This window comes from Phalacrocorax carbo, chromosome 19 (genome assembly GCF_963921805.1).
Source record: "Phalacrocorax carbo chromosome 19, bPhaCar2.1, whole genome shotgun sequence".
NCBI classification, from domain to species: domain Eukaryota; kingdom Metazoa; phylum Chordata; class Aves; order Suliformes; family Phalacrocoracidae; genus Phalacrocorax; species Phalacrocorax carbo.
Window position 1 is genome coordinate 9753334 of NC_087531.1, and position 12741 is coordinate 9766074.

Consider the following 12741-nt stretch of genomic DNA (forward strand, 5'->3'; position numbering starts at 1 on the left):
TGAGGAGTCCAGAATCCCCCACCCTGCGCCCCTTCAGCTGCTCCCCAAGCCTCCCCCCCATGTCAGCCCCGAGGGAGAAGGGTGTTGGGGGGGGAGCCCGCTGGCTCACTGCCATGCCGGGGGACACAGGGGGACCCCGAGCGTGTCCTGTGCCTTTCCCATGGGAAGTACTCCCTCACCATTCCCAGCCGGGGCCTCGGCCGGCTGTTGTCCCCTTGGGGACATGGCTGGGGCCTCATGTCCTTGTATCACCTCCTGTGTTAGGGGACAGGAGCTGGCAGAGCTGACCGCCCCCTGCACAGTGCCGGCACGCAAACATGGGGGTGTTTGTGCACAGATGTGCTCGCACACGTGGACATAAGTGCATGTGTGTCCATATGGACACGTGCACATGCCTGTGCATGTGAACTCACACATGTGCACACACATGGGTGTGCGCAGCTGCATGTTTGCATGTGTGCACACACCCGCGTGTTACTGTGTCCCCTCAAAGTGCGCCATGGGGCACCACCATGCACACACTGAGGAACACAGGTACGCATTCAGGCCTGTGGTGGGAGGATGCGTGGAGTGCCAGCAAGGCCCATGGCAGCCCTTCATGCTGGCTGGCGGGCAGCCGGGACTGAGGCGGGCTGGGAGGGGGCCAGGGGATGCACCACTCCCCTGCCCTCAATTGGCTGAGCAGTAAATAAATAAAAGGGAATTAAATAAATAGAGGCAAGTCAGTTTATATAATCGCTGGTACAGTTTGTCCTGAACCTCTGCATGGATTAGAGAGCTGGCACTGGCCGTGGGTCATTAGCAGTTGGGCTGAGACCCCACCAGTGTGGCCGCCCTGGCCCCAGCCCCCTGGACAGCAGCCCCCAGCCTTGCCCCCTATTTACCTACCCGGGTACTTTTTAACAAGCAACCTTGGGAAGGGCTGTGCACGTCTGTGCGTGTGTGTAAGTGCCTACATGGATGTGTGTGCATGCAATGTGCCTCTCTGCAAGTGTGCACAAGTATGTATGTGCATGGGAGGGCACACAGGTGTGTGCAGGTGCCTGAGCATGTCAGTGCACGTGTGCATGGGACTGTGAATGCGTGTGCATGCATTTTTGTGTGCCCATGTCCATGCACACTGCGTGTGTTTTTGTGCATACGTGCACCTGCATGTGCGTGCATGCACACGCATGGGTGTGTGTGCATGCATGGGAGTGTGCATGTGTGTCTGCATGCATATGTATTTGCACACGTGTTTACGTGGGTGGGAGCATTCCAGCACATGCATGTGCCTCTGTGTGTGGCGTATGTGTGCATGTGCACATATGTGTGTGCCTCTGCACAAGCATGTGTGTGTTGGGGTGGGAAGGGCCCCCACAGCATCACCACACCCAGGGGAGGAGATGACAGTGTGCCAGGACACACTGGGTGCCAGCAGACCAGGGTCCCCATATCCCCCCCACCCCACCCTCTCCCAAAAGGCCCCCACACCCCCGCCCTCGCGCCCACAGTCGCCCCCAAACCTTGATTCCGCCCCCAGCCTCCACAACCCGCCCCGGGCGGGGGCCACGGCAGAGCATCCCACGGCATCGTGCGGGCAGCGGGGACGGCCACGGGGGTGTCCCCGGGCTCAGCCCGAGTGTCCCCGCCGGCGGCCCCCGGTGCAGTTCCGGTGCCTCCCGGAGCCAGGGCTGAGCGTGGCTGTGTGCGCTCTTCTGCTGCCATCTAGTGCTCGCCCACGGGTGAGCCCCGGCCCGCGGGGACCGCAGGGAGCCCATCGCCCGTGGCCTCCGGCCGCGGCGGGCAGCACCCCGGCTCTGGGTGCCATGGGGAAGCCACCTGCGAACCGAGGTAACCCCGGGCACCCTGGTCCTCTCTTAGGGGCGGTGGTGGTGGGGCTGGGAGCCCCTTGCTCTGCACCCCGACACAGTGGTGGGGCCCTTGGCGCCGGGGGACCCAGAGCAGCAGCACCCTGGGAACTGGAGGAGAAAAAGCCTTTTCTTGTATAAAGCTTATGGAACCGCACCACAGGGAAGGGTTCGGTGTCATTGGAGCAGTGATGCCGCCTGGACGCCCCTTTACCTTCTGCCTCCCAGCCACCCCATCTACCCAGGCACAGGCTGTGGTGGGGGGGATGCAGGATCCCTGGTCTACCCACCAGCGACAGTCTTGGCACTGGAAGGGCTGGTGTCACAGAGTGGCCGACATGCTGCCATGGACCAGTGCTGTGGGTGGCTGCAGCAGGCATCTCACCGCCACCATGGTGGTGATGGGCTGGTCTGCAAACTGCTGCTGCAGCAGTCCCCAGTGGAGCCTTTTTATGCGTGATGCTGGCAAGCAGGTTTCCTCCCTTTCTCCAGAGGCAGCTGAGCTTCCCTGAGATGGATAGCCTCACCCTGTGCTCAATACCTGCTGACTCAGGGACTTGTGTGCTAGCATTGACTGATCGGCTGGCCGCATCCCTGCTGGGGCTTGGAGGTAAATTGGCTGTGCTAAAGCCAGCTGAGCCCATGAAACACTCGTGTGCAGATGCTTGCTCCAGCCCTGCCCTGGCGGAGTGATCACTGGGGTATCAGCAGAGTTTTGGGCTCTTTGGTGCTTTGCTTGGGGATGGCTCAGCAGGAGATGCCGCAGAGGTATTTTTAGATGTGTAATTCATAGCTATCTCCAGCCTGATTAATTTTTTCCTCCATTAGTCAATCCATCATGCACCCTATGCCAGCTGATGGATGCATGCTTGGAGCTGGGCGTGCTGGGAGGGGCTGATGCAAAGCCTGAGCATCCCTCTGTGTCAGCTCCAACCTTTGCTCCTGTTTCATATGGGGTAACGCAAAAATGCAACAAGCCAGGGCACAGCATGGCAGGGAGACAGCCCACCTGGCTCAGGGGCCTTGCAACTGGCTGGTGCCACCCAGCTGGGCAGGACAGGCACGCTGGGATGCTCCAGCCTTTGCCAGGAAACTTTCCCAGCCAGAAATCCAGGGAGAGGATGCAGCATCCCATGTCTTTCATCCACAGTGAAAGCATCTCCACTCAGCCCTGATTCAGCAAAACAGTGTTTTTTCCCAAGTGCTGTTGCTCCCAGGATGAGGACAGACAGTCCCAGGGGCTGCCAGCATCTCCCGGGGGTGCAGAAGGTGGATTCCCAAAATATTTTTGGGGTTAAAAGCAGGTGGCTGATGTGCTTGTTGCCTTGGTGGGAAATGTGGGCTGAAGGAGCTGAAAGGCCCAGTCTTATCTGGGATTTAGGGTTCCATTTGTGTTAGCTCACCTCCCCACGTGCCCACTGCCCCCCCAACCCTCCCAAACCCTGTGAGCACCCTGGTGAGCAGCACCACCTGCCCGTGCGAGAGCTGGCATACGTGGGTGCACCCCAGGGCACCCAGCAGTAAGGCTGCCCTGACGCCCGCCCAGAGCTCCTGGGCTCCTGCTAGCCCCTCTTCCTGTCCGCCGAGTGTCACCCGCTGCCCCCGCATGCCGGCACGACCCACCTCCCCACACTGGTGGCTGTGGCCATGGCCGGAGGCAGCACGGGGCTGCGGGGGCTGCTTCAAAGGCCCAATTTTCTTGCTCTGAAGCCCCAGCTCTGATCGCGGCTGTAGGCAGGGCCACGGGGTTGCCAGGGCAGCATGGGTGCTCCTGAGCAAAGGGGCACTGTGTTCCCATTGTGGAACAGGGGGCTGCTGGCAGGGGCTGAAAAGCCGGTGCCCTCCACCTACAGCCCTTTGATACCAGCCCAGCCTCTTGCCCTGGAAACTGCCCTGGCAAGCAGGTTGTACCCCAACCTTCCTCCCGCCTTGGTCCCAGCCAGAGCTGCAGTGTAACCCCCGCGTCCTTGGCCCAAAGCCCCACTTCTTCCCCACGGTTGGCCTCCCCCCTCCAACATCAAGCAGCCAAGACCTGACCCTGACTCCCCAACCTGGCCACTCCCACTCACCATCCACCACGTCTTTGCTCTCATGTCGTAGCACAGCTGCCACTTCACCGAGCCCTCTGCTGTGCCTGGTGCCTCCATCCCCACCTGGCTACTCCAGGAGGTGCCTGGTGTCCTGCCCTACTCCCGCTGCCATCGCAGACCCTTTTCCCCTCAAAAAGCACCCAGAGCAGCCCCCGAGCCCAGAGCACGCTTGGGAAAAAGCAGCTGGATGGAGGAGAGGACTAATCCCTGTCCAGGTGCTTTCTTGGCCACCCCTGAGGGAGGTGGGCTGGCTGCTCTTGGTTGGGCTCATGGGTGGTCACTGCACTGCACGGGCTGTGCCGGTGGCCAGCTGGGCCTGCCTGCAGGACGGCACCCACGTCGGGGGGCTGGGGGCACCCTGGGGGGGGGGAAGGCAAAGGGATGTGCAGGGTCTCCAAGGCTTTGGGGGTTGTTTTGGCTTTCTCTGCCCAGGGAAGGGGCTGCTGCAGGTACCACTTAGAACACACAAGCCCCCACGCGAAGGAACCCCAAAGCCAGACAGATGCACAGACATGTACCTGACGGCCTCCTACGCCACTCCTTGCAGCACTGCCTGCCTGTGTCACCCTGACATGTGCATGCCAAGCACGGCACACTCAGCTCGGGGGGCCTGCTCCCCTCTGTAGACACTCAGGGACGAAGCGGTGGTGTGTAGTAGCCTTGTCTGAGGGTCAGGGGGCTGGGGGCCGGCAGGGCTGTAGGGGCTGATCTCTGCTCATGGTGTGGCGGCAGGACCTGGTCACTGGGGAAAAGCAATGGCAGGTCCCAACTGGGGAGCCCCAGCCCTGTTGCCCTGGCTCCGTCCCAGCGTGACCCGGCCCTGAGGATGGCGGAGGATCCTGTGGGGTGACGTCCTTTGGGTCCCACTGGTGCCATGTGTGCTGCAGGACACCAGAGGATCCCAACTGGGGTCACACCTGCCCCCTTCCCCCTGAGCCTGTGCCCTGGTCCCTACCTTGGGATGGGAACCTCAACCACCAGCGAGCGCTTGGGGCTGTCACTTGTCCATGTCACCATCAATTTAGGTGGATTTAGTATCCATCCTCCTGGCAGGGTCAGGGGGTTGTGGGCTTGATCACCTCCTCTGCATGTGGTTGAACCGCTAGTTATGGCTTCGTTACCTTCTGCTGGAGCTGGGTCCTTCCTGGTGCTGCCCACTGGGACAATCCCCAGGCCCTGCTGGGTGCCCTGCCTCCCCCCTTGCCCCCTGCCCACCCTCCTGCCTGCTGCCCACTGGTTTTCCAACCCTGCCCGATTGCCCAGCCAACACACTGGCAGAGCCCAGCTCCTCCAGGCTCCTATCCATGCCTCTGCCAGGAGGTGCAGTGGTTGCCCTGGGCATCCCTGGAACCCAGAAACCACTGGTGATGCTGGTGGCAGGCAGGTGGGACCTGGGGTTTTGCTGGGAGGATTGAGGTGGTTTGGGTTTTTTTGGCTTTGAAGGCTCAGGAGTCACAGGAGAAGCTGATTTTATGCTGAGCTGGGGATTTGGTGACAATTGGGACTATTTAGACAAGGAGCTTTTGGGGACAGGAGCATGGCTCTGTCTGTGCTAGGGGCTTGGGCACTGCTGCGGCCAAGCGCTGAATGATTTGGGGATGGAGGAAATGGATGTGTAGGGAGGGACGCAGCATGAGAGGCAGGCTGCAGGAATTTAGCTCCTGGAAATATTTAATTTCATGGCCTAGAGACTACTTTCTGATTTTTTTCCCCTGGAGTACAATTTTTTTTGTCCTTATTTTTGATCAAAAGCCAGGATTTTTGGGGGAGAGAACTCAGGAGCTTTTTATGAACATTTCCCCTTCCGATGAGGCTTGTTTTCATCCAAATGAGGGCTTGGAGAAGAAAACAAACCCAAAGGTGAGCCTTGGGAGCAGCTCAGTGTTGGGTGCCAGAGCTGGAAGGGAGATGCTTTGGGACAGGGGTGCTGGAGGGAGGCATCAGGCAGCGGTGGGTGCAGGCCCTCAGTGGAGGTGTGGCAGATGGACTGTGCTGAACAAGAAATCTTCCTGTTTAAGAATTGCTGTTTGGCTTGAAAAGGATGATTTTAAAGCAGTGTGTGCCTGCATGCATGCAATAACGTGTGCCCATGCCTCTGTGTGTGTGCAAGCACCAGTGTACGTGTGCACGAGCATGTTTGTGTGCATTTGTGTGGTGTGGCACATGCGTGTGTTGGTCCATGCGGGCGATGTGCTGACTGTGAGCGGAGGAGTTGCATCCTGCTCGAAGCAGGGCTTTCCTGCCCTGGGGCTGCAGTGCTGGCGGAAGCAGGGAGGAGATGCCACAAGACAGTACCCAAAAAGACATGGGGGTCTGGAGAGACCTTGGCGGAGTTGGGAAGGGCCCTGGCAGGGTCTGGGGGTACCCTGCACCTCCTGCAGGGCACTGCAGCCCTGCCAGGATGGTAGGCATGGGGGTAAGCGCCATAGGAGATGGGATGCTGCAAGGCCTGAGGGGCACCACGCCGCCAGCCCGGTTTAGCAGAGCTGGGCCATCAACAGGGGCATCGCCCCGACTTTGTGGGAGTTTGGGAGGGCTTTTTACGGGCCAGTCGGAGGCAGAAGGGGGTGAGTCCCCCACAGAGGGGACAGGGGGAGGTAGCTGCAGTGCTGGCTGCCATGCCAGGCGTTGGCACCCACCCTGGCGTGGGTCGGCTCTGCTGTCCCTGTGCAGGGACAGGGCAGGGACCCCCTCAGGGGTTCGTACATTCAGGACAGCCCCTTTCGGGGCTGCGCAGGGCCGGGCTTTCCCCCCCTAAACCCGGCTCGCTCTCCCCACCCGGACGGGGGGCGCGGGGGGCGGTGCCCGCCGGCTCTTTTAAGGCGGGGGCGGCGGGTCTGACGTCAGGAGCTGTTCCCGGTGCTGAAGCAAGATGGCCGCCCGCTAGCAACCAGGGCGGCGGCGGCGGCGGCGGCGAGCGCCCCCCGCGCCCGGCACCGGCACCGGCACCGGCACCGGCACCGGCGCCGGCACCGGGACCATGTCGCTGCTTTGCGTCGGAGGTACCGGGGGGGGGGGAGGGAGCACAGCGCGGGGAGGGGGCCATGGGGCAGCCCCGCTTCCCGCGGGGGGGGCGGGGCTCGCTGCCGGTACCAGGGCACCGAGCCCGCCTCCCCTTCCCTCCCCCCCCCGGGCAGTGGGGCGCCCGGGCTGGCGGAGATAGTTGGGGGGCGGGGGGGAAGGTCGTGAGAACGGCTCCATTCACAAAAAAGCGGCGCGTGGATTTATGAATGAACCGGCGGGGGCGCGCGCGCGGGGCCGGGAGTGGGGGTGGGGAAGCGAGGGGGGTGTGGGCGCACCCCGCCCGCCGAGGGTCCCCCCCCGCTAACGTCTCCCCCGCCGTGGGGAGAGCCAGGGAGGAAGGGGGCTCCCCCCGCACCGCCCACCGCAGCTTCTCCCGTCCATCCCCCTCCGCCTTCCTCCCCCCCGGAGCTCCCTCCTTCCCCCTCCCCCCATCTCCTTCCACCCCCACTCCAACGCAAAGCCCGGGTGCCCACCCCCACCCGTCCACCATCACCCTCCCATCTCTCCCCAAATACCCCCCACCTCAAGCACCCCACACACGCCCACCCCTCCCATCTGTCCCCACGCACCCCCACCCTGCAGACGCGACCCCCCGCATTCCCAAACACCCCCGCCCTCGTCACGCCCCACACCCCCCCAACACCCCACACATCCCCCCAACGCCCCATGTCTATCCCCACACCCCCGATTCCCACCCCCAGCATCCCCCACCCCAAACACCCCCCACTCCCAATCATCATCTATCCCCAACCACATTCCTTTCCCAAAACAAACCCCATACACCCCAAATCCCCCTATCTTTCCCCACCCCCAAACCCCTAAATACCCCCAGCTCCAGTGACACCCCCAGCCCCAAACACCCCTCCACCCCCAGCACCCTGTGCCACCACAGGCATTGCCCCACTTTGGGTGTGGGGGTGCTGGGGAGGAGTCAGGGCAGGAGCATGGTGGTCTGGTGCTGGTGGGGGTTCATTTAGGGGTGCTGGTCACCCCATACTGGGAGGAACTGGGGGGAGTGTGCAAGTAGGGGATCCCCACCCCCCAGCATGCTGAGACCTGCCCAACTCGGTGCGCAGATGATCCCTGCAGTCTTGGCCTTGCTGGTGGTTAATCTGGATTGAGTGGTCAGTCTGGGGGGGTCCCTTCCCCCCTCCCCAGGCCCTATGGCACCCCGATGGCGTGGGGGTGGCACTGGGGGCTCTGGGGGTGGTGGGACAGAGGTGGTGGCGTGGCAGCTGGGGACCAGGAGGGGCACAGGTTGCTGGGATTCCCCCCACAGTGTCCCCCCCCCCGGGGGAAAGCAGGAGGAAAACGGGGGCTCCCCCACAGCTGCCTGAGCTCAGCGGGATGGGGGCCTGTGCCCCCTCCCACCCACCCACCCACTATGTCCTCATCCCTTAGGTGCCACCACAGCCCCCTCTCCCGTGGCAGAGCCACAATGGAGCTGCTCCCCAGGGGGCCCCCCCCGCCAGCCCCAGGTTTGGGGTCCTTCCCTCTGACAGGGGAACGGCCACGTCTTTACTCCTGTTTAAGGGACTGTCACACGTGGTGACACCCTCAGTGAAGCTGGGCATGGATGGTGAGGAACAACTCTCAGCAGGTTCAGGCTTCCCCTGCCACCCTGTCACCGCTTGCTGGGGGCAGCTATTTTTGTCACCCTATTTTTGAGGTCCCACCCCAGATCCTCCCCTGGCCTCCCCCTGCCCCTCCTGGTGCGCCGGGGCCTCGCGCGGTCCCTGAGGGCTTCGTGCTGGGGGGATGCACCTGGGTGAGGGGCGCTGGTGTGGCCCGGGTGGTATGGGGTGAGTAGGGACAGGGGTGTGTGGCCAGGAGGGGCGTGTCTGAAGTGGTGCGAGGCAGACAGACAGATGGACGGGCGGGTGGATGGGCATCCGGAGAGACAGATGGATGGACAGATTGGTGGAGGGGTGGGGATACATGAGCAGGTAGACATAGGGGTGGGTGGGTGGACAGAGGGAGTGCATGGATGGATGGATGAAGAAAGGGGATAGATGGAGAGACAGGTGAGCAGATGGATGGTCAAAGGATGGACGGACAGTGGGATGGGTGGATGGACAGACAGGTGAATGGATGGATGGACAGAGGGATGGGTGGACAGAAGGATGGGTGGATGGACCAGGGGATGGACAGACAGATAGGCCTGTTGCAGGATGCCTACAGCCCAGCCATTGCCAGTCTGATCCCTGCCAGCTGCCTCCTGCCTCAGTTTCCCCAACTGGCCTGTGCCCCCTGGGCGGCAGCTGGCTACCCCAGCCTGGGGGGCGCTCTGGGTTTCCAGCCCATTGTGGGGGGCCCCCGCTCCTGTGGGGATCCTGCTCCTTGTCCCCAGCCTCCTTGCCTGGGGGCTCAGGTAGAATTTGGCCCGGGGGGCACCCGGGGACCCCCCACCCCTGCGTCAGGGGGATCATTGGTGGGCGGGAGGGGAGTGCAGCCCGCCCGGGGCTGCCGGCTGCAGATGGTGGCAGCAGGACTTCTCCCTGGCAGCAGATGACAGTCAGGAGAGCCATGTGTTCCCTGGGTAATTGGCTGTTCCTGTCAGCTGGGGTATTTTTGGAGCTTTTCCTTCCTCTGCTCCCCCGTTTCGGGGGGCAGTGGGTGGAGGGAGCTGTTGGTGGGTGTGTTGGCGTCCGGAGCAAGGGTGAACTCCCATGCCAGGGTCCCCATGCAGCTCCAAGCATGCACCACAGGCTGCTCCTGCTACCAAATACTGTATTATAATATAATAATATATTTTAAATATATATACACCAAAACATTATATATAATATAACCTACAAAAAAAATTAATATAATATTATAATGCACAGTGGGGTTGGCCATCCCCGTGCAGTCGCCCCGGCTCCTGGCCTGGCGATGCCAGGGGATCTTTGGGATCCCAGAGCCTCGTGCCTGGCCTCGAACCAAACCCCCCCCCCCCAAGCATGAAACCCGCCATCCCTGAGTGAAGCCACAGCTCCTGGAGTCCCGTGATTCCCCAGGAACGTGAGCACCAGCAATGCATCTGGCAACCTTCCTTTGGGCAAAGTCGCTGCAAAGAGCCGCCCAGTGCGTGACCCTCTCGGCAGCATGGGGCTGGCAGCTGAGCTGAAGGATCCCCAATTATTTTCTGAGTGGTGTGCCAAGGCTGAGCCAATGATTCCCTCCCGCCCAGGGCCTGGCGGGGGCTGCTTCTCCAAACCCTGCTGGGCACATGGAGCCGAGGGCAGCCCCCGTGGCCCTTCCAGCGCTGGCAGCGGGTGATAAGCGGCTGGCGAGTGACACGTCTCTGAAATCAAATTACCTTTGATATCACCAGGGCTATTTTCAGCCCTCCTCGGTCACGTTGGCCTTCCACCCGCTGGCACCCACGTCATTTAACTGTTCTCCGGGTGCTGTGTCATTCCCTCTCCGTCTGGTCCCCTCCTGTGAGCCCCAGACACCCCTCGCCCCCACCACCCCCTGGCATGGGCAGTGTTGGTACCTGGCTCTGCCCAGCTGCCCTTTTGCCTCCCCGCTGTGGGAAAACCTGGGTGCCACCTGCTCACACTGGTGTAAAGTGGGGTGGGGGGGGATCAGCCAGCATCGGGGGTGTTTGTTCCCATGGTGTTGAGCAGGATCTGGCCCAGATGCAAACCCCCCCCCCATGCAATCAGCCAATTGGGAGAGGTCCCCAATGGGCAGGATGAGAACCTCGGTGCCCCTGCAAGGGGGACAGGGCTGGAGTGCAGCAGGGAGCACCTCCACTGGCCCTGGGGCTGCTGTGGGGCAGGGGAGGGTTACAGCCTGCACCCCCCCTTCCACCCCCGTGTTTCCTGTATGAACTCTGGGTCAGCGGTTTGGGAGACAGGCAAGAGCCTTAACCCTGGCGCTGCTGGGCTGGTGCCTCTCGGCAGGGGTTGGAGCTGGGAGACGGCTCACCCAAACCCCCCTTTTCCCCCTGGATGTGTACAGTAACATCATCTGTTTCCCCAAATGTATCCAAATTCAGAAGCAGGGGGGTGAGGGGGGTTAAATGCCCCCTCAACAGATGAAGGCTGGTCATTTGGGGCTGCACTGGGATGTTTCAAGTTGTTCCAAAGCGGCAGGTTTTTTGGGGGGGCCTTTGCTCCCCTCCGGTGCCCACCTCCAGCTCCTGCCTGATCCCCCTCCCTCGTGCCTGGCATTGAGGACTCCTGATTTACACCAGCAGGAGGGATCCCACCGCCTTCCCCCACCTTGCAGCTGGGGAGGGGGGGAGCAAGGCCTGGGGTCCTCCCACCCCTTTGGCACGCTGGTGGGGGTCCCCAGCCCCCTGCACGGGGGTCTCAGGCTGAATCTTTTCCCTCCCTCTCTGTCCCTGCAGTTAAAAAGGCCAAGTTCGATGGGCCCCAAGGTAAGCGGTCCCCCGCCTGTCTGCCCACCTCAGGGTGGGCTGGGACTTGGGGCTTGGCTCTGGGGCTGGTTGGGTGGGGCAGGCTCAGAGAAAGGGCTCGGGGGTGGCAAGGGGATCCCAGGCTCAGCCTCAGCTCTGGAGGTATGATTGGGCAAGTTGGGGGGGGCACACACAGAGATGGGGTGCCCTGGGCAGGATGGAGGGGCGCACAGCCAAGCCAGCCCTGGCAGGGGTAGGGTCCATCCTGCCTGGCTGACTGGGGCTGGGGTGCTGAGAACAGTGTGGGGGGACCCCATGGGAGGGTGCAGTGGGGGGCATCTGGGGGGTGGGTGCATGGCTGGGGGGGCACTGAGGGACATTTCACCCTCTGCTTGCTCCCACAGAGAAGTTTAACACCTATGTGACACTGAAGGTGCAAAATGTCAAGAGCACAACCATCGCAGTGCGGGGCAACCTGCCCTCCTGGGAGCAGGACTTCATGTTGTGAGTGTCCAGGGGCTGCCCCAGGGTCCCCCCGCACTGCTCCCCCTACCTGCCCCCCACCAAGAGGAGGTCATGCACTGCTGGTGCTCCCCTGACCCCAGCCCTGGGGGCTCACCTGAGTCCTGGGGCCAAGGGGTCAGGCAGAGACTGGGGTGGGGGCTGCAGGGGAGGGGGGTGACCTGACGCCTCTCCCCCTTCCCCAGCGAGATCAACCGGCTCGACCTGGGCCTGACGGTGGAGGTGTGGAACAAGGGGCTCATCTGGGACACCATGGTGGGAATGGTGTGGATCCCCCTCCGGACCGTCCAGCAGTCCAATGAGGTAGGCAGCCAGGCACCTCCATCCCCCGCTGGACCCTAAGGGACATGTAGCCCCCATCCTGGCTGTCCTTCGCAGGGAGCAGAGCCTTCCCCATCTGTGCCTAGAGAGGGCCCTGCTTCGGGATGGACCCTGTGTTCGTGGGGTTGTGGAGCTGGGGAAGGGTGTGCCTGCAGTTCTCCTCACCCCCATTTCCTCCCCACAGGAGGGCCCTGGGGAATGGCTCACGCTCGACTCCCAGGTCATCATGACCAACAATGAGATTTCAGGCACCAAGGACCCCACTTTCCACCGTATCCTCCTTGACACCCGCTTCGAGCTGCCGCTGGGTGGGTACCGTCCCCGGGCGCCCTAGGTCTGGGGTGCAGCCTTCCTTGCCACCAGTCCCAGGGATGCTTATGGGGCTTGGAGTTGAGCCTGGGGGACTGATCCTGTAGTCCTAAAAGCTGGGGTCTGTTTTGGAAGGGGGTCTGTGAACCAGTCGGGATCTTTGCCCTTGCAGATATTCCCGAGGAGGAGGCCAGGTATTGGGCCAAGAAGCTGGAGCAGCTCAATGCCATGCGGGACCAGGACGATGTAAGTCAGTGCAGAGTCAGGCCCAGGG

The 12741-nt window shown here is 62.3% G+C and overlaps 1 protein-coding gene across 1 annotated transcript in view; it reads left to right on the forward strand.

Annotated features, from left to right (window-relative positions):
- Positions 1 to 6902: 6902 nt before the first annotated feature.
- Positions 6903 to 12741, forward strand: part of UNC13A (unc-13 homolog A) — a 36605-nt gene continuing 30766 nt past the window's right edge. Inside the window, exons 1-6 of the mRNA XM_064469974.1 lie at positions 6903 to 6942; positions 11307 to 11336; positions 11720 to 11819; positions 12023 to 12140; positions 12343 to 12466; positions 12640 to 12713. Of these exons, the coding sequence (XP_064326044.1) occupies positions 6921 to 6942; positions 11307 to 11336; positions 11720 to 11819; positions 12023 to 12140; positions 12343 to 12466; positions 12640 to 12713 (468 nt within the window). The 5' untranslated portion in view covers positions 6903 to 6920. The remainder of the gene's footprint in view (positions 6943 to 11306; positions 11337 to 11719; positions 11820 to 12022; positions 12141 to 12342; positions 12467 to 12639; positions 12714 to 12741) is intronic.